The sequence below is a fragment of the Emys orbicularis genome, chromosome 11, assembly GCF_028017835.1.
Source record: "Emys orbicularis isolate rEmyOrb1 chromosome 11, rEmyOrb1.hap1, whole genome shotgun sequence".
NCBI lineage: Eukaryota > Metazoa > Chordata > Testudines > Emydidae > Emys > Emys orbicularis.
Genome location: NC_088693.1, coordinates 2,002,675 through 2,028,600, shown reverse-complemented (window position 1 = coordinate 2,028,600; position 25,926 = coordinate 2,002,675). Strand labels below are relative to the sequence as shown.

General features: G+C 61.8%; 1 protein-coding gene across 1 annotated transcript; it reads left to right on the top strand.

Moving 5' to 3' along the window:
* On the top strand, positions 1-25,686 carry WNT6 (Wnt family member 6). Its single transcript, XM_065413379.1, is given in 5 exon segments — positions 1-129; positions 131-219; positions 19,068-19,288; positions 24,241-24,542; positions 25,225-25,686. Coding segments are annotated over 5 exon segments (1,203 nt in total).
* The last annotated feature ends 240 nt before the right edge of the window (positions 25,687-25,926 follow it).

The window sequence follows — 25,926 nt, the reverse complement described above, 5'->3', positions numbered from 1 at the left end:
ATGCTTTCGCAGCCCGGTCCCTCCTCCTCCGGAGCCGCCTGCGAGCCTGCCCCAGCCCCTGGCTCCGCGCCGCCCCGGACAAGGCAGCCGGGGACCGCGGGTGGCAGCTCGCTGCGCTCTACCTGCGCCCCGCCGCCCCAGGATGCTGCCCCCGTCCCGCACCCAGCTAGGGCTGTTCTTCATCCTGCTCTGCCCCGCCAACATCATCGGGCTCTGGTGGTGAGTAGCCGGGACCCGGGGGGGACGGGACGGCGGCAGCGCGGGGTCCCCTCCGCCCCAGCCCCTGGCCATCCTCCCGGAGCCCCGTGGCCAAGGAGCGCTGGGAGCAGAGACTCCCAGCCCGAGACCTGCCGGCTTCTGCCCTCAGCCGCGCCGCTGTCAATCCGGAGTCAGACCCGCTGGAATCCGGGGAGCTAGGTGAGGCTTATCCCGCGACGAATCGGCGGAGTTTACACACAGGGGCATCGGTTCAGGGACATTCTTCGGGAGAGGAGGAGGGAAAGTCGTGGCAACACATCCAGTTTTACAGCGGATTAAATCATATCCTGCAAAATCGGAAAGGGGGGGGGGGGAGTGGAGCATATAAACCTGTGAAAAGTCGGGGGGGGGGTAATTGCCTCGCTTGCCCCATAGCCCCCGCTTGCACAGCTGCTGGGGTCATTACTCGGGCGTTGGGGTGCTACAGGGGGGTTGGTGGAGTTTCTCAGCGTTTATCCAGCTGCTGGGGGAATTATTCATGAGTGTCGGGGCAGTTACTCGGGTGTCGGGGCAGTTACTCGGGTGTTGGGGGAGTTACTCAGGGTTCACACAGCTGGTGGGGAGTTACTTGGGTGTTGAGGGAGTTACTCTGGTGTTGGGGGAGTTACTCAGGGTTCACACAGATGGTGGGGAGTTACTTGGGTGTTGAAGGAGTTACTCGGGTGTTTGGGGAGTTACTCAGGGTTCACACAGCTAGTGGGGGAGTTATTCGGGCGTTGAGGGAGTTACTGTCAGGGTTCATACAGCTGGTGGGGAGTTACTCGGGTGTTGGGGGAGTTACTCGGGTGTTGGGGAGTAACTCGGATGTTGGCGGAGTTACTCGGGTGTTGGAGGAGTTACTCAGGGTTCACACAGCTGGTGGGGGAGTTACTTGGGTGTTGAGGGAGATATTCGGGTGTTGGAGGAGTTACTCAGGGTTCACACAGCTGGTGGGGGAATTACTTGGGTTTTGGGGGAGTTATTCGGGTATTGGCGGAGTTACTCAGGGTTCACACAGCTGGTGGGGAAGTTACTCTGGTGTTGGGGGAGTTACTCGGGTGTTGGGGCAGTTACTCAGGGTTCACACAGCTGGTGGGGGAGTTACTCGGGTGTTGGGGGAGTTACTTGGGTGTTGGTGGAGTTACTCAGGGTTCACACAGCTGGTGGGGAGTTACTCGGGCGTTGAGGGAGTTACTCGGGCGTTGGGGGAGGTGCTCTGGGTTCACTCAGCTGGTGAGGGAGTTACTCTGATGTTAGGGGAGTTACTCGGGCGTTGGGGGAGGTGCTCAGGGTTCACTCAGCTGGTGGGGGAGTTACTCTGATGTTAGGGGAGTTACTCGGGCGTTGGGGGAGGTGCTCAGGGTTCACTCAGCTGGTGGGGGAGTTACTCTGGTGTTAGGGGAGTTACTCAGGCGTTGAGGGAGTTACTTGGGCGTTGGGGGAGGTGCTCAGGGTTCACTCAGCTGGTGGGGGAGTTACTCGGGCATTGAGGGAGTTACTCGGGCGTTGGGGGAGGTGCTCTGGGTTCACTCAGCTGGTGGGGGAGTTACTCTAGTGTTAGGGGAGTTACTCAGGCGTTGAGGGAGTTACTCGGGTGTTGGGGCAGTTACTCAGGGTTCACACAGCTGGTGGGGGAGTTACTCGGGTGTTGGTGGAGTTACTCGGGTGTTGGTGGAGTTACTCAGGGTTCACACAGCTGGTGGGGAGTTACTCGGGCGTTGAGGGAGGTGCTCAGGGTTCACTCAGCTGGTGAGGGAGTTACTCTGATGTTAGGGGAGTTACTCGGGCGTTGGGGGAGGTGCTCAGGGTTCACTCAGCTGGTGGGGGAGTTACTCGGGCATTGGGGGAGGTGCTCTGGGTTCACTCAGCTGGTGGGGGAGTTACTCTGGTGTTAGGGGAGTTACTCGGGCGTTGGGGGAGGTGCTCAGGGTTCACTCAGCTCGTGGGGGAGTTACTCTGATGTTAGGGGAGTTACTCGGGCGTTGGGGGAGGTGCTCAGGGTTCACTCAGCTGGTGGGGGAGTTACTCGGGCATTGGGGGAGGTGCTCTGGGTTCACTCAGCTGGTGGGGGAGTTACTCTGGTGTTAGGGGAGTTACTCGGGCGTTGAGGGAGTTACTCGGGCGTTGAGGGAGGTGCTCTGGGTTCACTCAGCTGGTGGGGGAGTTACTCTGGTGTTAGGGGAGTTACTCGGGCGTTGAGGGAGTTACTCGGGCGTTGAGGGAGGTGCTCTGGGTTCACTCAGCTGGTGGGGGAGTTACTCTGGTGTTAGGGGAGTTACTCGGGCGTTGGGGGAGTTACTCGGGCGTTGGGGGAGGTGCTCAGGGTTTATACCGGTGGAGCTGGGATCAGTCCACAGGCAGGTGGAGTCAATGGGCTGAGCAGGGTATGAGGAACAGCTGTGCAAGGATTTCAGGGTTTGCCCCCCTGGATCGGCGCTGTCACGGAGTCCCCTCCCCTCCCTGCCTGCTCCTGTCTTCCCCCCAATAAGTTCACTTTAATTAAAAGGCGGGGGCTAGCGTGAGGCGACCCCCCCAAGGCCGCCCCTGGGCCGGAGCAGCAGGGACACCCCCCCCTCCCAGTTTGTAATGGTGCCTGCATCAAAGGCGCAGGCTGCGAGACAGGATCCTGGCGGGGGTGGGGGATTCGTGACAGAGCTGCAGCCGGGACCCAGCCTTGGAAAGTCCAGGGATCTGTCGAAACATGAACTATTTCAATCTCGGAAGAATTTTGCCGAGCCCGTCTTTATCCGCTTTTAAGTGCTTGGATTCCAGCCCCCGCCGTGCAGCCCGGGCCATAATTCATGCTCGGAGGCGATTCATCTCCACATTGTCACTGTCCTGACCCCGAACATAACCCTCGCCTCCCCCTCGCCCTGCCCGCCCAGCCAGGGATGCCTTAGCCCACCGCTGGGTCCCCTTCGCCAGGAAAGGGCAGGTCGCAGCCCAGACGGTGGCAGGACAGCTTGGGAGAAACAGATCCTGGTTTAGAGCCGCAGCGCAGCACTGAAGGATCTGGGCCTTTACTCGGTAACATTTCAGTAGGACCTACTGTATTTGTTGACCGGGGAAGGAGGCGCTCAAGGGACACGGAGATGCAGTTGCATTGGAATTTTGCTGCAGGGGCTGGTGTACGGGGCATATAGGTATCCGTGAGCATTTATAAGGGCAGGGTGTACACAGATCCCAGGTATGCAACGCAAACATTTATTTTCCTGGAGGCAGCCTCCCATGGTGACTGACAGATTTACCTTTTTTCCTCCTGGCTATTTCTCAGTCTGTTGCTTAACATGTCGCTCTATCGCTTGATCTCGGCTTCCTCTTATCATCCTAAGCCTAGCAATGCTAGCCTTCAGCAGAGCGGGGGAGGGATAGCTCAGTGGTTTGAGCATTGGCCTGCTAAACCCAGGGTTGTGAGTTCAATCCTTGAGGGGGCCACTTAGGGATCGGGGGCAAAAATCAGTACTTGGTCCTGCTAGTGAAGGCAGGGGGCTGGACTTGATGACCTTTCAGGGTCCCTTCCAGCTCTAGGAGATAGGTATATCTCCATATATTTAGAGCCCCTTGAGCTAGCGATGGCAAACGCAAAGCACGCTGGTGCAGCCAGCTCTGGGGAGGAGCACAGCACCCAATATTGCCAGGCAGATTATTTCAAATAAAAAATCCTGCATGCCATCGAAACGGCATGAGGGATAAAGTAGACAGAGAGTGGAACGGAGGCCACTTTTCAATCAATGGGCGTTTACCCAGAAGACAATTACTCCCGTTGGAATTTGGCCAGGACATCAGCCTTAGCCCCCACTCTCCGAGAGAGAGAGAGCGCCACAGGGGCTTGGACAGTAGCAGGGTGTGGGTTTTGCGTCTCATCTAAAAGATGGCTCGTATCATTGCGAGGGGTCGTGCTGTGTGTGTTGGCAGTGCCGGCGCGGGGAGATCAGGCGAAGGATCAGCCAATGTTGTTTTTCTGTTGTTTTTTCGTTGCTTTAAAAAAAAATTAATATAAAAAACTAATCCAATGGCAAACAACGTGACCAAACTAACCCCCTCAGCGTATAGAGCCCAATACGCGGCCCATCCTGGGTATTCACTCAGCACTGCAAGGGGGAATTAGTCTGCAGCGAACAGCCGTTGGGTGTGAGACTGGATGCTAGAATAAAACAACATGGGCCAGATCCTCAGCGAGCGGACGTCAATCTGGCCCTCCAGGGAAGAACCTGCCCCCCCATCGACACTCTGCCCACGCTTGGACGAAGCTCAGGCTGAGGAGAGCTTTTCGTGCGACTCGTCCCCCCATGATCACCCAGTCTCAGCCCCCGGGGCCCAGAGATCCGGAACGCTGCGGCGGCATCCCAGCTACAACATCCTTACTCCCCCCGCCGACCGGGAGAAGGTCGTGGTTCCGGCCGTGGATCTCAGCCTGGATGCTCAGAGGAACGCCTGGGTTATCCTCCTCCAATGGCTGTTGAGTTTCCAAGGGCCAGGTCTATGCTGGGATGTTTCCCACCCCAAACTCTGGACTCCAGCTTGAACCGCTGAAGTCTGTGGCGGTCAGGTGATTAGTGCCCCGGGGGCGGGGGGGGGGGCAGGTTCAGGCTTTGGCAGAGCAGGACTCCAGCCGGCAGCGCATGTGCCGGGTGTGAGGCCATGGTGGTGCTCTCGGGGCTGAGTTTTATACTCTGGACTGATTGACAGCGCTTTGTGGGAAGACAGCATGGTCCAGTGGGTAGAGCACTGGACTAGCCTGTGGCCTATTTCTGCTTCTGCCCCAGACCTGCGCGAGCCCCCGCCCCACTCTGTGTCTCTGTTTCTCCTTCCACCTTTTATCTGCCCGGGGTATTTCAAATAGAATCCCTTCAGGGCGGGGACTGTCTCTGATGCCCGTCTGTCCAGCCCCTAGCACAGGGGCACCGATCTTGGCTGGCTACGGTAACCATGGCCAAGGCTTTAGCCAGGCCAGAAAATGAAGGCCCCGGGGCTTTTCTTCCACTGCCAAGCGGCCTGCCCCACTCCCCCCTGGCTGACTCCATTGGCTGATGAAACACAGGGGGAAATGGGAGCATGACCTTTCCCCCACCCCGCAAGACGCAGATTGCTTTCTCGACAGTGGGAGAGGCCACCCAATGAAATCACCATGGGCTGAGCCAGTCGTCACACAGGTGCTGTCCGGGACAGCGTTTCCCTAGGTGCAGCTAGCCCCGGCTTGAAGAGGTTCCCATCACAGGCAGGGTTCGTGGTTTGGTTCGGTGGCTCTCAGCACCCCCACTATACGAAGTGTGCCAGCGAGCAGGCATGGAATTGCACGCTGAGCGACAGCCAATTCGCCAGAGACTCGTACCCCACCTTCTTTGAAAGAGGTGTTTTACCTTCAGTAGCCCCCCTGCTCCGGGCTCTTGTTCGCGGGGAGGCTGCAGGGACGTCCCAGGGACGTGCAAGGCTTTGGGAAAGCTGGAGACGAGCGGTCGGGCAGGTTTCTCCTGACAAAATGAAGCAAGTCACTCTGGGTTACTCAGAATAACTAGGCCAGGTCTCCCGGCGAGGGGGCAGGCGGCGTGGGGAAAAGGTTCCCCTTGTTCTCCGGCTTACTTCCCCCACCTTCCCTTTAATGTCTATTTCTTCTGGTCCCTCTCCCTGGCTGGGAGGGAGAGTGGCAGCTCCCTGAACGCTGCAGGTCACAGAGAGGTCGGTCATGAGGGGGTTAATTATAGGTGCTCCCAGGTGCGGGAGCCGGACTGCTCCAAATAATCTCCTGTACAGTGAGAACAGCAGGAAACCTTTCAAGGTCCGGAACATTTCAACCCCTCTGCCTTTTTACCTGGCTTTTGTGTCCCCCTCTCCTTTCTCACCCTTGCTGAATCCTCTCCTCCTGTAAACCAGCCCCTTCATTTCTCGCTCTCCCCCCTTGGTTCTCTTCGGCCCCGCTCCTTTACTTGCTCCACCGCACACTGGACTGGATTCCGCGCCGTCCCCCAAGGTGTAAACCCAAAGGCGTGACTTCAATCAGCGTGGTCGCTGCAGATCGGTGGCCCCCCCCGTGGAACATCCTGACACCATCGCTGGGTCATTTGGACACATGCTCTGTCCTGTCCCTGCTGTTTGCACGGCTGGGTCCGCCTGCGTGCGAGGCTGTATTGGGTTCTGGAGATCACTAGGAAGGGCGGGGTCACAGGGAAACTCACAGGAAAAGCAAACTCGAAAAGGTTCAGTTTGGGCTTAGGGCAAGATTCAGATCAGTTCTTATTTTATCCAAGCCCCTTTGCCTGGCCCATAATGTACATGTCAAATACCTGTGTTCATGTACACGCCTTCTACACGCTAACACAGTCATCTGTCTCAGATAAGCACCGATACATTTGTTTCACCTGCACACGTTCCCCCAGCTCCCATATTTCTTGTCTCTCACACACGCAGATTCTCACTCAGATCCACTTACGCTCCCTCTGCAGACAGACAAACACAGGTGTACACATAAGAGCTGCAGCCCTCTAGTTAAAGCTGCCCCAAGTGTGCTTGGTCCAAATTCGGCTCTCGTTTACATGAGGATAAATCAGGAGCAGGTCCACTGGAGTGAATTCTGATCTGGCACCATCTGCACCCAGTGTAGTCACTCGTAACTTTACAGCACTTTCAACCTCGGGCTGAGATTTTCCAGGCCTGCTCTTAGCCTGGGGGTGACGTTTTGGGGAAATGTTGATTCTGTAAAAGAAAGAAACACGCTTCCCATTGGATCCGAAAATCCTGGTGATCTGCTTTTAAACAGCTCTGCTATTAGGAGGATTGTGTTCGGGCCTTCACTGTGCTGGGCGCTGCACAGCCCCGGAATAACTGCCGGGGCTTGCAGCCAGTTGGCTGGGGCTGAACTTAGTCCTGGGAAAAGCTTTGGAGTGTTGTGGTTCACTCCGGTCGTGATGTACACGCGTGTGTTGAGAACTAGGCGAACCGCGCTTTTGCCGCTCCAAAAGAGGGCAGAGTTAAGGTTATACGCAGCAATGCCAGCATTTCCTATCTTCCGTGCTAATTGATGTCATCCCAGCATAGCGTCGGTGTGTGTCGCCTACCTGTGGCCATGACATAGCTGTGAGAACCAACAGGGCCACGTGACAGGGTTTACTACATCCTTTCCCAGCGTGTCATGCCCCTGGGACTCACCGACACTTTGCCCACTAATCTGCCTCAGCTGGGACTACTTTCAACACGCCAGAGCTCTGGGCAGCGGCGGATCTCGCCCTCGCGACTTGGTGATCCTGCTGGGCTGGAAAGGGAGCTTGAGACCACTGGGAGAGGGACGTTCCTGGCTTCGCAGTGGGACGCAGTGGGCTTGATTCTAGCCCTGCAAGTCCCAAGCAAGAAGGCCCGGCAGTCTAGAAAAGCTACTGTTGGCCCCTTCTAGAGGCACTGATGGCTCTTCGAGGCCCTGCACAGCTGGGCTCAAGGCAGCTAAGGCGCCGTATTGATTATTTATATTCCAGTAGAGCCTGGAGCCCCCAACCAAGGCCAAGCTGCCGCTGTACTGGGCGCTGCACGTACATCTAGTAAGGCCCGGAGAGCGTCCAGGCGAAACAGGCAAAGGGCGTGGGGAGAAAGGAAGGACTTCTCCCCATTTCACAGGTCGGGCCATGGGCAGACTGAGGCCTGGCGTGCCAGTCTGCTGCCTGAGCCGTGAGCCATGCCTTCCTCTCCCCTGCCCGTGTAGCAGAGCGACACAGACAAAAGAGCCCCGCTAACCTTGGCAAATGTTGGCGCCATTGTGCATGGGCCTCTCTGTGAGTGGCATGGCCGGGCACCTGTCACATGGCGTGGGAGGTCAAGGCCAGAAGGGACCGTGCGGAGCTGCTCGCCTGGCCTCCTGCACAGACACCCCCCATCCCCACTGGAGGGGTCCTAGTGTCGTGGGGGGTTCGGGGGCTGGTATATACAGACTCTCACTCGCTCCAGCAGGTCCAGTTAAGAACACCGCCATCATCAAACCCACAGATCCGATACCACAGTGACGGGCAGCTTAATAAACCCTCTAGCTGGAGACAGGCCACCTCGGAGACCTTGCTACAAACCGGCAGGGAAACCCTTTCCCGAGGCAGGGCACAGCGGAGGAGGCGATCCCAGGCGGGCGGCCCGAGTGGGTGAATTCCACCGTAGCCGTACTAGCTAAGGGTTGGGATGGTTGCCGCCGGGTGGGTCCTGGCGTACAGCTGTACTCCACACACAGTCCCTAGAGGCACCTGGCCCGGCCCCGAGCGTCCATCCCGCTGCGGGCTGATGAGCTCACAGGTTAGCGCGCCGGGCGGCAGAGCGGGCGAGGGCAGATCAGAGCCGGAAGGAGGGGGATTCGAACGGGGACGGACGCGGCGTGATACCCAGGGGGCAGGAGGGCATGTTGTCCCTTTTCTTGGGTCCAGCCGTGACAAACCCTGTGCCCTGTGCCCCCTGGACTAACGCCGCTCCCGGCTTATGCCAAGCTTCCGCACACAGAGCACGGCCATCACCTTCGCCCTCTCCTCTGGGCACGGCCCATCGGAGGCGCAAGATGTGTGTTGCCCAACCTGAGTCACCGGGCGACTCCTGGCTTCTGCTTCCTCACCCCCTGCTCCTTATTAGTCTCTTACCCTCCGCGTGGCATCGTCTCTCCCGTTGCCACACACGCTCGTCAGGGCGGGGCTGCTGGCCTGGTACCTGGGCTGTACGTGCCCAGCGCACGGGCGGGTGCTGAATAAATACCGAATGGAATTGCTCAGAAAGGGACCAGCCCCCCGGCCATCGCGCAGCCGAGCTCCCCGGACTCAGCTCCTTTCGCCTCTCCTCCGGAGGCAGCCTCTCCAAGCCCAGCTTGGCAGGAGCTCTGGGGTGACGGCGTGCCGAGTGGGGAGGATCGGACGCCAGCCAGAGACTCCGCAGAGCCCTGTACGGAGCGGCTCTGTACCCTCCTGTAGCCATCTGAAAGTCCAGGGGCCGACGTGAACCTGGCCAAGCTGGGGCCAGCTAAGGACCCCAACTCTTGGGGAAAGTGGAGCCCCGCAACCCCGTTCATCTAGGAGGAGGGGAAGATCGTGATCATTGGCATATGGTTGGGGACAAGGCTTGGGAGGATGGACTGTCACCGTCACCATGGGCTTCTGTATCCCCGTCAGCCAGCCGGGCGCGAGGCAGGCGTCTCTATGTCCCATTACTCGCTTGCACGTGTCCTCCTGGTTTGCACGAGCAGCCAGGGTCCACGTGCACCATGCTCTCGTGGTGGCGTTTTGTGAGCGTGACTCGGCACTCAGAACGTGGCGGAGAGCAGGAAAACAGACGGGATCAGAGAAGGGTCCATCCAGCCTGGTGCCCTGTCTCAGACGGGTCACAGCAACAGGCCCTCTACTGCCCCCTTCTGGAACAAACTGCCTGTGGGGGCAGGTTCCTCCTAAGCCCATAAAATGGGGGACTCACGACTGACGCTGGAGGGACTGTCCCACTGGTCATCGGTCTTATCTCATCTGACGTAACCATCCGCGTTTGGATCTGCTCTTGAATCCCGCTAAGCCCTTGGCTTCCGTGATAACCTGTGGAACTCACTGCCACTAGGTAAGCACCAGTTTGAGAATATCAACCCTTTTATCCACTTTGAATTTGGTGCCTCTCGCGTTCATTGCATGTTCCCTTGTTCTCTCAGGAGAGAGCGTGAATAGCAGCCCCTGATCTACCTTTTCTAGCATCTAGAAGATGCATGTTCTAGTGGGTTTGAGCAGGGGAGCCTGTGAGCCAGGACTCCGAGTTCTAGTCCTTGCTTAGGGTGAAGGTATTCTTCCCAGGGCGCTTAATCCATAGGATTAGGAGCCCTGACTGTACCTTAGACTTGCTGTGTGATTTTATTCAAATCACTAAAATTGCCCCGTGCCTCAGTTTCCCCCTCCATAAAATGGGGGCAATAATACTCAAGCCACAGGGCTTAAGTGATGACTATTGGTAAAGAGCTTCAAGCGTCTCCGATGGAAGGCGCTATTGGCAGGAGCTGCTGGATTTTAGTCCAAGTGATGATCTGCCAGTGGGATGAGTCACCCAGCCACGTGACTTTTCAGCCAGTTGTGTAAGCGTGCGCACGTGACCTGCAGTGAGCCATATTCCAGTTAGCTGCTTCCCCCCAGCTGCCTTGCGTGTAAAGAAATGCAGCTGAGAGGGCGGTCCCAGCACATGGGGTTTCTGAACCGCCGGACGCAGCCCAGGGGACGATCGAGCCAACCCAGCCTGCTGTGATGCCAGTTCGGGCAACAGCGTCGGGGCTGCGTTGGGCTCCCCAGGCTCCTCCCACATCTCAATGCAATTAGACACGTCGGCCACGCACCTCTCTCCCCCCTCGTCCGGCGCTCTGAGCAGAGGGGGCTAGACTGGGCTAGGAGACCCAGCAGGGATCTGACGCCGGGAGCTGGCTGGAGTCTCGGCGCTACAGGCCTCGCTGCTGCTTCTCCACAAGACGAGACTGTGCAATCCGCCCCCAGACGTCTTTGGGTCCCCCCTTGATTCCACCCCCCCGTCCAGTCCCTAGGAACTGCACCTGGTAGGGGCCTGGACTCAGCAGAACCCCTTCAACACGAGTCCTTTGCTGATTCAGGGCCAGGATCGCCTCCCTCCCCCAGCACTGCAGCCACATGGCCTCCCCCTTCAAACCCCTTCACTGGCTCCCCCATCTCACAGTGATGTATTCCCGCCCCCCGCCCCCTCCAGCCTCGCTCAGCTATTCATCCGCTTCTCCACCCCCCCCCCCCCAGGCCTTGTCCCTGGTGACCCCTCCCTGCCTGAACGTGGCACCTCTCCCCTCGCCTAGATTCACGTCTGCCATGTGTCCACAAGCCGTTAGCCAGCTGCTCTTGCCACGGGTAGATTGTCCGCAGACCTGGCAGCGGCACCGAGAGCGCCGGTTGCCTGCCACTTGCATTTTCAGACCCTGCCGTCAGTTGCTTATCACTCTGCCAGATTTTACCAAGTCCGGCTGGAAGTTCTCCACGCTGGGCGTCTGCTTCCGGCTGAAAATTTGGGGGACGTTTTAGCAAGAAATGACTCAGCTGGTGCCAAGAACAAGCTCAGAGGGTTAGACTAAGATTGCCCCATTTCACAGACAATTCTTGGAGCTGTTTGGTTGAGATGCGCTAACGCCTCCATGCTTTGGAGCAGGGGCTTGCAATTTGGCGGGGGGGGGGGGGGAGAAATGTGCCCTGATGTCAGAGATCTGCCTTTTGCCGTCGTGGTGAAAATCCACCAAAATTTGGTCCAGACTTTGAAAAGAAACCCGTTTGCACGCGCTCGGTAGAGACTTGTTAGCATTTCACAGCTAAATTCTCCGAAGGTTCTGTCTGCAGTGAGCATGCTCCAGCCCTGTGGCTCCGACACTAGACCAGAGAGCCCAGCACCGTCCCCACAGAGCGCCTGAGCACGCTCCAGCCCAGGGCTGACCAAGACTTTCCCTGCAATTGCTCCTCTCGGCCGCTGTGGTGCTGGGACTCAGAGACGGTGCCGTCCGTGCAGAGTGGCGAGGGGCAGAAACAGGCTGCAGTGTGGTGCTGGGTGGGGCCCAGGGGTATGGGGGAGGGATAGCTCAGTGGTTTGAGCATTGGCCTGCTAAACCCAGGGTTGTGAGTTCAATCCTTGAGGGGGCCATTTAGGGATCTGGGGCAAAAATCTGTCTGGGGATTGGTCCTGCTTTGAGCAGGGGGGTTGGACTAGATGACCTCCCTATGCTGGAGAAGGAGGCAGCCCCACGCAAACACAGCAGGGGCTGGGGTATAGGGTTGATTGGGCCAGGCAGCCCGGGCTGGGGAGAAACTGGGCATGATGGGGCTGAGCCGTCGGGGACGTTGGCTGGGGCAGGCTCCTGGGGACAGGTCGTCTCTAATTCCCAGCTCACAGCCGGTCTTGTCATGCAGACGCACCAGGGGGCCAAGCTGAGCCAGCCTTTGGTCTGGCACTTCCTAGCTGTGGGCTTTGCAGCCTCCACACGGTTCTTCTCCTGTCGGTTGTGTTGTGCCGTAGGTTGAGCCGGGCTAAGCAGATTGCAGCCCCTCCCCTACTCTCTATGCTTGTTTGTGAGCTGGCTGGGGCAGGGACTGTGTCTTCCCAGGCTGTGTATGCTCGTCGGGAGTGTGCCCCCCAAGAGATTGTAGTAGCTAATCGCTACAGAAACCAGGGGAGACTATAATGCAGTATATGGCTTCCCTGAGGAGTCTGATTGTAACTTGTGACTTTGGGAATATGGCAGATGAGATGCTTAGAGACCAGCTCATTGAGAAAACAACCGTGCTTCGTGTAAGAGAACGCTTACTTCTAGAACCACAACTGACACTAGAAAAAGCAATAGCCAGTGCTACTCAGATTGAGTCAGCTACGAATGAGCCAGGGTACAGGAGGCCCAGTCCAGGCTGTGACTCCTTTGCCAAAACGTTCACTATCACTGCAGACAAACAATTGCAAAAGGAAAACGAATGAAAAGCCACTGAATCAGCAAGTTGTTAATATTTAATACTTTGCTTGGTGGATACAACAGAGATCTGGCTGGATTCGGGGGAATTTAGCACTCACGAGAGATGTGAGACCACTCCACACACAGCTCTGCCGACGCCCCTCACTCCTGACCCGCAGCCCCCTGCTAGCCTAGCCCCACACCTGACAATGTACCAACTGCCTGACCTGCAGTAGCGATGGCATCCAACACTTGGGAGTCCCTGAGCAGATATGGGGAAATAGTGCCCAGCTGCCGGGTGGTGGGCGATTTCTGCTGGGGGCGAGGCTGGGACCCACTGGGGCCACTTGTGACCAAAGTCACGGAGGGAAGCCTGCACCCGAGCTGCAGGGCTTGCCCCCGAGCCGCAGGGCTAGTTCCCGAGCCGCAGGGCTAGCCCCCTAAACTCCGGCAGCCCCTCGGCCCCTAAATGCCCCCTGCAGGGCGAGATCCACTTTCACTTCCCAGCCTAAGCGTTCGCGTTGCTGTGAACTGTGACACAGCTGCCGCCTTCCGCCCCAGAGGTAGCTGCATCTCCGCAGCGAGCGGAGGGGCTCCTGTGGTGCTCAAGGCTCTGTAAATGCCCAGGACACAGAGCTCGCTCGGCAGCTTGTGCAGAGCGATACGAGCTAAGGCTGGAGGTTCTGGTGAGTGAAGCAGCCGGGCAGGGCCCAAGCCAAGAACAGGAGCAGCAGCGGGGGGCTCGGCCTGGCCTGGCAGGGCCGTTCCCCTGCTCCCGGGGCATCATCCCAGCCCTGCTCATTCCTGAGCGGGTTCCCTCACCGGGGCAGGGGGAGGAGTGGCCGAGAGGCGGGGGCGGGACGCGGTAATTACAGATCCCCCCGGGTTCGGAGGGGAACAAGCTCAGGCAGACCAGGCTGCGGTGGAGGAGCCCTCGCCAAAGCAGTAGCAGTTTGGCAGCATTTTTCTCGCCCTCCCGCACGCGCCCCCCCCCTTAAAAGGAAAACAACTCGCTGGATCCCAGCGACGTCCCCTTGCGAGAGGCAGGAGCCCAACGGAAATGAATACTGCAGCATGGCTTATGCCGGGGCCGTCTGGGCAGCGGGAAGGAGGGCCCGGCCTGATGAGGGGGGGGAAGGCAGGCAGTGGGGCAGCTGAGCAGAAGGGGGGCTAGTCCTGGGCTATGCACTAAGGGCTGGGGGGTAGGCAGGCCAGAGGCGCCGAAGCCCCCGGCGCTTGCTGGGCTGTGCGTTTCCCGGCCCCTCCGGCCCAGCAGGCCGGGGTGAGCTGCAGTTCGGCATTTGATCCGATGGCCCTCGGGCTTGTTCATCATTTTTAGCTGAGTACAAAGAGTCCTCTCTTAATGAAAGTCCAGGCCCCACCGGCTCCGCCAGCCACGCCTCCAGAGAGACCCTGCCAATCCCCAGAGTACCTGCCCCCGCCCCCCAGCCCTCTCTGGAGCTGTGCAGCTCTGGGGACGTGCGGCCCAGAGAGGAACGGGAAGGAGCAGCTTGTGGTTCTGGTGCAGAGTCAGGGGACAGGGGTCCTAGTCCAGGCTCAGGCCACAGGCCTGAGGGTGGTACACGATAGGGCAGACCTGAGGGCCTCACTCCCCCTCTGTGTGCCTCAGTTTCCCCATCTGGAAGCCCTGGGGTGTGATCCCCTTGCCCCGTGTTGGGGAGATGGGGTCACTGCGAGAGAGGCTGGGAGCGCATTGTGATCCTTGGAGGGGGCAGGGTACTGCAAGCGGGTCTGTCCGCACACCGCTGCGCTCTGCTGGATGGAATCAGAACGGCGCCACCGTGGGTCATGGGCCCTGCACACGGGGAGTCGCTAATGCAGGAGAGACGCTCTTACAAGATGCTAGTCCTCAACGGCAGCTGCCCGGGTTCTATAACCCAAGAACTAACCTCTAGCCCTCTTCCTGCCCAGGCACACCGTGGAGGAGTCGGAGTTAACCTCCCTGCCCTTTGGCCTTAGCGCAGGCCTGTACAGCACTGGTGAGAGGCAGTGGCCACACCCCACCCCAGAGGTGGCTGCATTTTACTGAGCTCAGGAGTGACGGCTCTACTTTGTGTATTACCGGTTAGTTTGTGGAGCACGTTGGGGGTCTTTGGATCCCTAGCGAGGGGAGAGCAGCACTGCCTTTGGGAGTTAAAAGAGCTAGAGACGTATATACATTGGCCAGACCCCACCCCGGGGGACTCAGCTGGTTCTTACCTCTCTGGCACTGGGTGGGGCCATGCCTCAGTTTCCGTGCTGGGCCCATGGTCTGCAGTCTCGTAGTTGGGTAAGTTCGTGTCTCAGACCCCAGCCACAAGCCCTCTTTGACTGTCCCCACCCACAGCGTTCACCCCACTGAGGCAGGCATCCAGCAGACATCCCCTCCTGGCCCCCGGCCCCACCACTTGTATAAGAGCCCAGGGCCTCCCTCTGCTCCAGCCCTCACCCACCATGTCATGGCCACAGCTGCCCCACAGCCGCTGCTACCCACTTGTGCAGGTCAAAACCTGCCTCCTGTCCCAGGGGTGCCCCAGGGACCCACTCGCCTCCGGGCCACCCCCAGGCCTTTCGCTGCAGCTGGCCCTGGATCAGGGCGTACTCCCAGTCTTGGCTTGTGACTGGTCTTGCCCAGGCAGACCAAGGAAGTTGCATAAGGTAGCTCTCCAGTCACCTGCTCCCCTGGCCCCTGCGGACTACATCCCCCAGAATGCCCTTGTTCTGGGCCGTGCCGGGACCTGGCCTCTGGGCTCTCTTAAAGAGCCCCTGTAGACCCCTCCAACTGACAGGAGAGGGGCAGGGGCGGGAGGGCTAAGAGGGCAGGAGCGGATGCAAGGACAAATGCAGCCTGAGAATGTGAGAGCCCCAGCCTGTGCCACTGTCTCCCCCAAGGATGGGGCAGGAACCGTCAGCCCTGCCCTGGCTCTGGGGGCCCCCATTGGCCTTTTCTCTCTCCCAGGCCGAGGGATGGTTCCGTGCACCGCTGCCTGCCAGGGGGCGGGGGCTGAGCTGGCTCGGGACTCTGGGCCCAGCCTGCCGAGGGCAGAGAAGGGGGTGACTGCGGGGGCTGCGAAGCCAGAGCCCACTGGGCCACAGTGGTGATGCTTATGGGGCATTGGCTTGGCCACAGGGCAGGCAGAGATTGGAGGTGGAAGCCTGGGTCGTCTATAGCCGGGCGTCCTAGTCTTCTCCACCCTGCGGCCTCCCACCTGGGGGCGGGTCGTCAGTGAGGATCGAACCTGGGACCTCTCCAGCTAAGCGCAGGAGTTTCTAGTGTCTAGGGTGACCAGATGTCCCAATTTTATAGGGACAGTCCTGATATTTGGGGTTTTTTCTTATATAGGCTCCTATTACCCCCCACCCCCGTCCCAATTTTTCACACTTGCTGTCTGGTCACCCTACTAGTGCCTGCGCTGAAAGGATAGCGAGAGCAGGAACATAGACCAACCATGGGGTGGGAGAAGCCCCCTATTGTATGAATGAGGGTTACCCCTCCCCTCCCCACTGACCCCCGGCCTCTCCTGGGATAGATACAGGCTGGGCACAGCTTGGGTTTTATTTCTGTAATTTCGATGGGTGATATCGGTATTGATTTGTAATTGATTCAAACTGGCACAGCTGCAGGACGTTACGGAGGGTCAGACACTGCCAGGGGAGGGGAGGGGGTCAGCCCAGAATTAGTTAATGCCAGGAGATGGTGAAGCCTTGTTCTGGTGAATTTCAAGCGCTACCGGCGGGTTGTGTGAAATAGACGTTTATCGACATTCACCCCTAAAAATCGAATCCTTCCCCACCCGGTTATACCGTTGGCCGATTCTCCCACTCTGCCCTCTGGGCACAGAGCGGGAAGGCCTGGACTGGTTCGTGGGGAGGAGCTGAGAGCGGAGGGCTGAGCAGCAAACCAGAGCTGGGGGCGGGGGCAGGCAGTCGGGGGTCCCCCCCGTGCCCATCTCCATGTCGGACCCCATGCTGCTGCTTGGTGTGGAACGGGCACCATGATTCCACGCTGCCACACCTGGCTTATTCCATCACCCCCACCCCGAAGCCCCTCTTGTCCTGACCCTCAGAGGAGGAGAATCGATAATAAATGGTCACTGAGCCCCCCGCCTTGGGCAGCCGTCGTACCAGGATCCCTCCCGCTCACACCCCCCCGGGCTGCAGCATCCCTTGACCTTGTCGCTGGAGGCGATGCTGGGGCAGCGGGAGGCTAGCCTGGGAGCTGGGGAGGAACTTGGAGAGCAGCCAGGGGGCTTCCCAGGGCTTTATCGTGGGCAAGGTCGCTGGGCTCTTCTCCCACAAGGTAAACAGAGAACAGCCCCTGCTGCAAAAGCGCCTTCCTCCCCCGGGGAGGAGACATTCCAAGAATGTGCGGCACGCTGCAGCCTGCCCCGGGCACTGCCCACCCTGGGCCGGGGCTGAGACGCCGGGGAATCAAGGGCCGGGCCTGCTCTGCCGGGAGGTAGAAGTGCCCACCCTGGCACGTTCTCGTAATAGCACCTTGGTGCCCGTGCTGTGCAGACACCCGGTGAGACACAGCCCCTGCCCCGAAGAGCGAAATAAACCGGGCAGGCAGAGAGTGGGAGGGGAAACTGAGGCACAGAGCGGGGACTAGAACCCACTTTTCCTGATACTCAGCCTGGTACAGTAGCCACTGAGCCAGGCTGCCATGTAGGGTGCCCTGCTCGCTGCTTTGCCCTGGCGAAGGGCCTGGCAGGCCCGGCACAGCTCGGCCAAGGGAGGCGGGGCCAGATGCAGAGCTCGGCAACGCTGGTGTAAATCCAGGGCACTGCGATGATCCGTGAGCCAGTCACAGACCAGGCCCCCAGCGTGCCAGGTGCTGTCGGGACCCAGAACAAGGAGAACTGTGCTGCGGTGACTCCGGAGTCACACCCCGGTCAGTGAGAACAGGATCAGGCCCTCGCAGGCTGCTTTCCTCTTGGGATCGTGGGGGAAGCCGAGGCAGAGTCATTCCTGGTGTAACGCGGTGTGATCTGGGAGGATTGACACCAGGTCTGGCTTTGGCCCCGTGTCTGGTGGGCCAGGAGAGCCCGAAACCACCAGGGTGTCCTGATAAGGCGGAGCTGGGCAGTATTTTCGCGTGTACAAAATACAGAAGCCACACAATGGTCCCTCTCCCCTCCTCAGCCCCCCGTCCCTCTTCCCCCCAGACTGAGCAGTAGCACGGGGAGAGCCCTAGCTCCCGGGGTTACAATGGCCATGCAATAGTCACTGATATTTCTAGCGTATCTGTCACTCCTCCCCGCATCTACTCGACCCACTAACAGGGAGAAACACCGCAGCATCTGCCTCCACTCACCTCACCCACCAAGGAAAAGCAACCACCTCTGGGGTGGATTCCGGCAGCTGATCAGCTGTGCAGAGACACTACACAGGAGCATAGGGCAGGAGGGGCAGAGGAATTCAGCGGCCGGCTGACCCCGCAGGACAGGGGCAGATTAGAAATCAGCGAGTGATTTTATCTCGCTTACCACAGGGCTCTGCCGTCAGCCCAGTGCCCCCTAGCGCCATGCTGGGGCCCTGGCGTCAGCATGAGCCAGAGAGGAGAGCGCCCCCTACTGACTCACCCCCTGCACTCTCTGGAGCCGCCTCCCGCCCCTAGTTCTGGCACTGGTGTGAGCTGCACGGAGGCAGGGCCCTCCTTTGTCTCCTGCGTCTCTCGGGGCCCGTTCCGGAGCTGAGCTGGGCTCGGGGGCCAGGGGCTGCTCGCTTGGCCAAAGTCTTGCCAGTCCTGCCAGCAGCCTTTGGCACAGCAGGCTGGGAGGGGCTGCCGAGGGACCTGGCAGGGCCGGGCTCCCACCCCTTGTCCGGCAGCTGCCCCAGGTGCTCCCAGGCTTTGAGAGTTGGCCTGGTGGGGCCCTGGAGGCTCCATCCCATCCCGCCACCTTGCTCGGCACCTGGGTGGCAGGGTCCCTGGAGAGACAGGAGCTGGCTGACGTGCCCTCCCTAGCCATCACCATCCCCGCCTCAGTCGAGGGGGCTCAGAGGCTCAGGGTCCATCAGGCTCTTGGCTGCCCGCGGGTACCCAAATGGCACCAGTAGCACCCACCGTTGCTGGGGAGAGGAGGTGGCTCTCCTCGCGGTCCCATGAGGCCCTGGCCGTGCGCTGTGGGTGGGCTTGGGCGGGGGCTCCCAGCACAGAGACCCATGGCGAGGGGCACAGAGACGATGCAGGCAGGCGGCGGGGCCGGCGGGTGACATGGTACGAGCCAAGAGCGGACACCCTGGGAAGGGCCTCGGAGGGGAGGGCAGGCTGGGGGCGGGGTGCCCCACACAAGGGCATCAGGCTTCAGCTGAGGAGGGCTGTGGCACAGGGCCCGTGCCAGCCAGCTGGGAGGCAGCCAATTGCCCCACCCGCTACAGCGCTGGCTTCCCCGCTCTCTCCTTTCTCCAGGGCAGTGGGCAGCCCCCTGGTCATGGACCCCAACAGCATCTGCCGGAAGACCAAGCGCCTGGCAGGGAAGCAGGCGGAGCTGTGCCAGACGGAGCCCGACATCGTGCAGGAGGTGGCCAAGGGCGCCAAGCTGGGCGTGCGGGAGTGCCAGTACCAGTTCCGCTTCCGCCGCTGGAACTGCTCCAGCCACACCAAGTACTTCGGCAAGATCCTGCAGCAGGGTAAGGCCGGCGGGGCCAAGGCGATCCCTGGGGCCAGGCTCCCCCCGGACCCCTGAGTACAGCCGGAAACTCCCCCCGCCCCGTGCTATTGGGGAGGGGCTGCCCGGCTCCTAGAGACGGGGGGCTGGGGAATCGGGGGGGCTCCAGCCCAGGGGAAAGGGGGAGGGCCGAGCCCCACGGCAGAGGCGGAAGTGGGGCCCCACCTGTCTGGAGGCTATCAAGGGGCCTGTGTGCGTGGGGCACGGATCAGCCTGCACAGCGGTGTCGGGGACCCAGCAGGCTCCTGCCCTCAGGCCGGGGCCGATCCCGGCTCCTCACCTGAGGAGGGCTCCCCGAGATGGGGGAGGCTGGCTGGTTTGGAGCAATACGGACCCTAGCCTGGCCTCCCAGGCTGCTCCCCTCCACCTCCTCTCCCCGGGTCAGGGCAGCCCCCGCTCAGCCAGGCAGTGTCTCTGCACACTGATCAGCTGCCGGAATCCACCCCAGAGGTGGTTGCCTTTCCTTGGTGGGTGAGGTGAGTGCAAGCAGTTGCTGCGGTGTTTCTACCCCTCCAGCGGGCGGGCGCTAAAGCTGCTGCCCCCCAGGAGGACAGCGAGGCCCCTGCCTCCTGCTCGAAGGCCTGCCAGAGCCGGGAAGAAGCTGCCGAAGCCCATCCCCGCAGCACCGGCCGAGGGGGGATTAACCGACCTCCCTGCACCCGCTCCCCTGGGTGAGAGCCAGGCCGCGGCGCAGGCCCCCGGGGGCGCAGCAGGGCCGAAGGTTTACTGCCGGGACATGTCTTCCCATGTTGTAATGAACCAATTACCTGTGCTCCCAGCCCCCGGGGGGCTTAATAAAGCTCAAGAATGCCTCCGCGTCTGGCAGTGATTTACTGCGCCCCGAGGAGACATGCCCCCCCCCCCGACGCCACTCCCTGCATGCGCCTGCGCCAAGGGCACCGGGGGCGGGGGAGGCTGGCACGCAGCCTACGGGAGAGGGGCACGGGAGTGGAGGGGGCTGGCAGGGGGCCAGCAGGGATCTGCTCTGGCCTGGGTAGGGGGCACTGGGATGGGCAGTGGGGGTTAGGGACGTAGTTTCACTCCTGCCATTGGCTGGTGCCTGGCCCAGCTGTAGCCAGGTCAGTCCCACGCGCCCCCCCGCCCTTCGCCCCCACAGTCCAGGTGTCAGGTAGGCCGCAGGACCTGGGGGGCGCTCGCCCCCTGCCACGCTGTGCTGACCTGGCCCTGTGGGGCCTGGTTGTCCTTCCGGTGTGTGTCAGGCTTGTCCGAGCACATGTGAGGACCCCCCCCCCCCAGGCCATCCTAGGTGACATCAGAACCCCCAACCTGTGCCCAGCTGGGGGGGCCACAAGGGGATTTAGTGCCCCCTGGCTGCAGCTCAGCAGTCGCCCCCATTGGCCATACTGCCAGGAACTAGCAGATGTGCAGGTGCATGTCCAGCCACTGCCCTCTACTGGTGGGACTCAGTGCTTCCATTGTGTGTCATAAGCCCTGTAGTGCTATGAGCTCATGGGGATTCTCCTTTAGCTGCAGTAGTTTGGGTCACCTGGGTTTTATGGACAGACTCTTGGACCGGGTGCTGGGCCAGGCAGGGCGGTGTTCCCTGCTGTCTCTGAGAAAACCCCCGAGGGCCCTGGGGGCACCACAGTGACACCATGGGCAGCAATGGAGATGCCATGTCCCAGCATGCAGTGCAGCAGGGCTGCCTGGATCAACATGGAGCATTGCATGCCGGGAGCCGTCAGCAGCAACCCTGGGCTACCCCACCTAGCAAACAGCCAGCCCGTCCCCACGGGAGCACCCGGGCCTGGGTATGCCACTGCTTGGTGCGCCCAATGAGACGCCCACCTTCCCTTTGGGCTCCAGCTGCTGCAAAGGGGCAGGGGCATCCTGCATGTGTTTGGAGCGGCTCCCTGCCCAGCCCTGGAGACGTTTATCCCAGCGGGGCCAGCGCCCAGAGTTCTCAGGCGATGCCCATTCCCACCCGCCCTGAGGCCAGTAAGTTCTCAGAGGGGGGCATGCGCTGTCCCAGGGTACAGGAAAGACCCGGCCCCACGGGCGTCAGGGCGCTAAACGTGCCGGTGACCCCACTTCGTAAGGCCAGGCCGGCTCTGGTTCTGACTCGAGGGCTCCCCCCGTGATGAATGCAGTGCCCACGCTTGGCTTGGACGGCCGCTGTCTCCACCACACGGGCACGGCCTCACCTGGCCACAGCCCCAAGCCAGCAGCCCCCCCTCCCATGGGCTCTTTTAGGAAGCAGTGAGGGGCAGCGGCTTGTGCTGTGACCCCCACGCCAGCCCTGCGGGGGCCGTGGATCTGCCTTAGGAAAGGGAACAGGAGGAGGAACCCGCCCTGCTCTCCTGCCCCGCCATGATCTCCCAAGGGGAGAGGTGGGAGCCTCATCCCACACACCAGCTTTCCCACCTGGAATGACTCTGGGTTCTCCCGGTGGTAGGACCATGGACCTGCAGCTCTGGGGGCTGTGGTTATGCCGGGGCCCTACCCCAGAGGACGGGGAACGTCCCAGCTCAGAAGGATGAGAAATGCCAACTCAGGCCTCCTGGATGGGGCCCCGTGGGACCAGCTTGGCTGAGTCTCCCCGTGACTCCTGCATCCAGCCCCGGGCGGCCGGTGGAGCTAGCGCCGAGCGTTAGAGACACAGCCAGTGTTGATGGACCGCCGTCAAGCGATGGAGAACCCAGCCCAGGCCGGGGCCAGGGGGTCCAATGGGTAACTCCTGTCCCCGTTAAACATTTGCACCTTACGTCTACTCTGAGTCGCTCTAGCATCAGCTGCTGGGTCTCCTTAGCCCGTCATCTGCTAGATCAAAGCACCATCAGCTGTCAGAGATCGCCTCCGTGGGCAGGTCTTTCTGAATGCGGATCAGTCACTGCTCAGCCTTCTCCTGGATACCTCACCAGGTGGAGCCGGCGTGGCTCTCGCTGTGGGGCCTCCTGGGCGCCCTTTTCCGAGCCCTTTCCCATGCGGCGCCGTCCTGGACACGGGGCCTCGAGGCGGGTCCTGGTCTGGCTGCTGTCGCACGGCGAGGTGACGCCGGCTTCAAGACGCGTTCCCTACGTGCACGGCCGAAGCTCCTGCTCACCCTTCCGGACGCAGAGTGCGCCGCGGGGAGCTCGCCAGGACGTCTGGGTCTGGTGCAGAGTCGCTGCATTGAGGGGTCTGCCCCACGCCGGAGCTAGGTTCTGCGTTAGCAGGCGCAGGACCGGCCCTTTGGCCATATAAGACGGCCCAGCAGAGACGGAGCAGCAAGCGTAGGCGGCTTGGTGTCTGGAAACCAGTGAGGGGGGAGCCCCTGCTTTGAGAACAGCAGAGTCTGGGGGGCGCTGCTGGGTGCTCTGTGCCCAGAGGCCACGGTGACAGGCCCACTGCAAATGCATCCGCTAGGCAGGTCAACTCCGTCGCCACATCCTCTCCCCTGGCTCCCACCACCCCACGCCGCCAGCCTGCGCCCGCCACAGCGGTGCCCCTCTTTGCCCACTCTCTTGTCTCTGAGCACGTCGTCTTTAGCCCAGGGCTGGTCTCTCCCTGGGCATCTGGGCATCACCCAGCCCGACAGGAGCAGCTATCCTGAGCGAGGACCCAGGGGGCTACTGCAATGCCCCCTGCTGCCAGGCCCCACGGCCCCGCTGGGGCCAGGGGTTGGGGTCCAACATGGGCTGCAAGGGAGCCCCAGGGCAGGGGGAGGGCTGGGGGCCCTGCCGAGCGCTGGATGGGCCCCAGACCCTGCGGTAAGTGCTGCAGTGCCGGAGCCGCGGCCGACGCTGCCGGAGCAGGTCTGGGCAGGGGAAGGATGCTTGGAATTCGTGTCCCGGAGCAGAGACGGGGAGAACACGCTCATAATAAATAATCCCGCAGGGCGGAGGCTGGTGCCGGGAGAGGGAGGGGGGGTGAGCGCCCCAGCGTCGCCCCACGGGGAGGCACCGGGCAGGGCAGCCTGGCACGTGCCCCAGGATGGGGAGATGGGCCCCAGTGGGGCCTCCCCAGCCCCCACTTGGACTCTCAGACTTTGCAGCTCTGGGGCAGGGGGGATCTCCTGGCGCCCCCTGAGGGCTCAGAGCCGTCACTGACATGGCGCTGAGCTACTTGCCTCTGCCCTCTACTGGCTGCAGTCAGAACGGCTCAGCTGTGGGTCAAAGGCCCTTTACTGCTTGTAACTCATGGGGAGTCGCCTTTAGCTCCAGGTGGGGACCCATGCTTTTGGGGGCTCAGGGAGTTGGGGCGGGAGGGCAAGAGATGCGTCGATTCCTGTGGTTGAGGTGCTGCACAAGGGGACAGCCTCTGGCGACTCTGATCTCTGCCCCCCCCCCCTTCGTTGGTTCCAGGAGGTGCCCCTGGGGTGGGGGATGGGGTGGGGGATGGGGGATGGGGTCCTTGGAGGGACTGGTGGGGGGGGGCGGTGCTGGGAGAGTGAAGGGAACCTGGCCAGGCTGGACAAGCTGCTGCCAACCTGTCTCAGAGCGTTAGTGCAACCTGCCTCGCGGCCCCAGCCCCAAGCCCCTGCCCCCGCCTGCCCCACAGAACCCACGCCCCCCGAGGTCTGAGTGTGACCAGTGAGCCCCCGTGCAGAACATGGCGGGGGTGTTACATTTTCCAAGCCCCTTTCTCCCAGCAGAGCCTTTTGCAAACCAGACCCAGGGACCCCCCCGGGGACAGGAGACAAACAGCCACCTCTGGGGTGGCACAGGGTGCCCGATGAACAGCTCGCAGAGCCTGGGGCAGGAAGGGGAGATGCCAGGGCAGGGGTGGGAGGGTTAGAGTGGCATTGCCCGAGCAGGGACGTGTGGTCATGCCCCAGCCCCTGGGAAAATCCCCCCACAGGGGCACCCCCCAGCCAGTGCCCCCTGCAGCACAGCACCCCCTAGCATTGCTGGCCGACAGGTTGCCTCCACCGCCCTGGGGGCCACCGGCTGATGCTGCTTCCTCCCCCCGCAGATATCCGGGAGACGGCCTTCGTCTACGCCATCACCGCGGCCGGCGTGAGCCACGCCGTCACCCAGGCCTGCAGCATGGGCGAGCTGCTACAGTGCAGCTGCGAGGTGACCCGGAGCCGGGCGCCCCCGCTGCCCACGGCCGGCCCGGGCGCCGAGGGCTCCGCCTGGGAGTGGGGCGGCTGCGGGGATGACGTGGACTTCGGCTACGAGAAGTCCCGGCAGTTCATGGACGCCAAGCGGAAGAAGGGCAAGAGTGACATCCGCACCCTCATCGACCTGCACAACAACGAAGCCGGGCGCCTGGTAATGCCACCGCCGGGCCGGCCCGGCCCCCCTACTCCGTCCTCCCCACCCCGCCCCACCCGATGAGCAGGGCACCTGCCAACCACACTCCCCCTCTGCCTTGCCACCGCCGGGCCGGGCCGGCCCCCCTACCGCGTCCTCCAATACTGCACTGCCCAGGCACAGCCGCATGCTGCCCGCCAAGCCTGCACCATGTACCACACCTAGGTGCTCCTTTGCTTGACACCCACCAGCACATACCCACCTTCCCCCTCTCCCCCATCACCCCGCCCCCAGCAGGGTGCCTGCCCCAATTCTAACCTCCCCAGACCTGCTCCGGCCCCTGCTGCAGAGCCCAGCTCACCAAGCCCCACGCTCCTGCCTGGGCACTGCCCCCTCCCGAGCTCTCCCTGGCCGTGCCCCGGGCCAGCTCTGGTGGGCACTGGTCCAGTCTCTGCTAGGCCGTGGCTGGTGAGGTTGAGTCCCCTTACGGGGCTGCCCCCCACTGACACACCCCAACTGTCCAGCATCCGCTATACCCCTCTTCTTCCGGGGGGCTGGGATCCGGTGGGGTTTGGGGAGAGGCTCTGGGCAGAGGCAGGAGCGGGGGTGGGGGGGGCGGTGCCAGGGGGCCAGGCAGGGGACCCCAGTGTGGGGCGGGGGGCTGCGGCCAGGCCCCGCTGAGCGGCCCTCTCTCCCCCAGGCGGTGCGGAGCTACATGCGGACGGAGTGCAAGTGCCACGGCTTGTCGGGCTCCTGTACCCTGCACACCTGCTGGAAGAAGATGCCCCACTTCCGCGAGGTCGGCGACCGCCTGCTGGAGCGCTTCAACGGGGCCTTCAAGGTGATGGGGGCCAATGACGGGAAGACGCTGCTCCCCGTGGGCCGCAGCATCAAGCCCCCCGACCGTCAGGATCTCGTCTACTCGGCCGACTCGCCCGACTTCTGCGCGGCCAACCGCAAGACGGGCTCGCCGGGCACGCGGGGCCGGGTGTGCAACAGCACCGCCCCGGACGTGAGCGGCTGTGACCTGCTGTGCTGCGGGCGCGGGCACCGGGCCGAGACCGTGGTGCTGGAGGAGAACTGCCTGTGCCGCTTCCACTGGTGCTGCGTGGTGCAGTGCCGCAAGTGCCGCGTGCACCAGGAGCTCAGCCTCTGCCTCTGAGCCGGCCGGGGAGCCCGCCGGCCCCGGCCACACCCGCCGGGCCAGCCCCAGGCTGCCCGGCAGCTCCCTCTCTCCCGGACGCGGGCGCTGGGGGAGGGTCTCCGTCCAGCCCCCGGGGAGGGGCTTGGCTGTGCCCCGCCCTGCCGGCCAGGGGCACCGAGGCCTGGGGGCCAGGCTGGGCCGGGGGGCAACGCACACAGACTCAGTGGGGATGAGGCCGGACTCCCTCACTAGTGAACC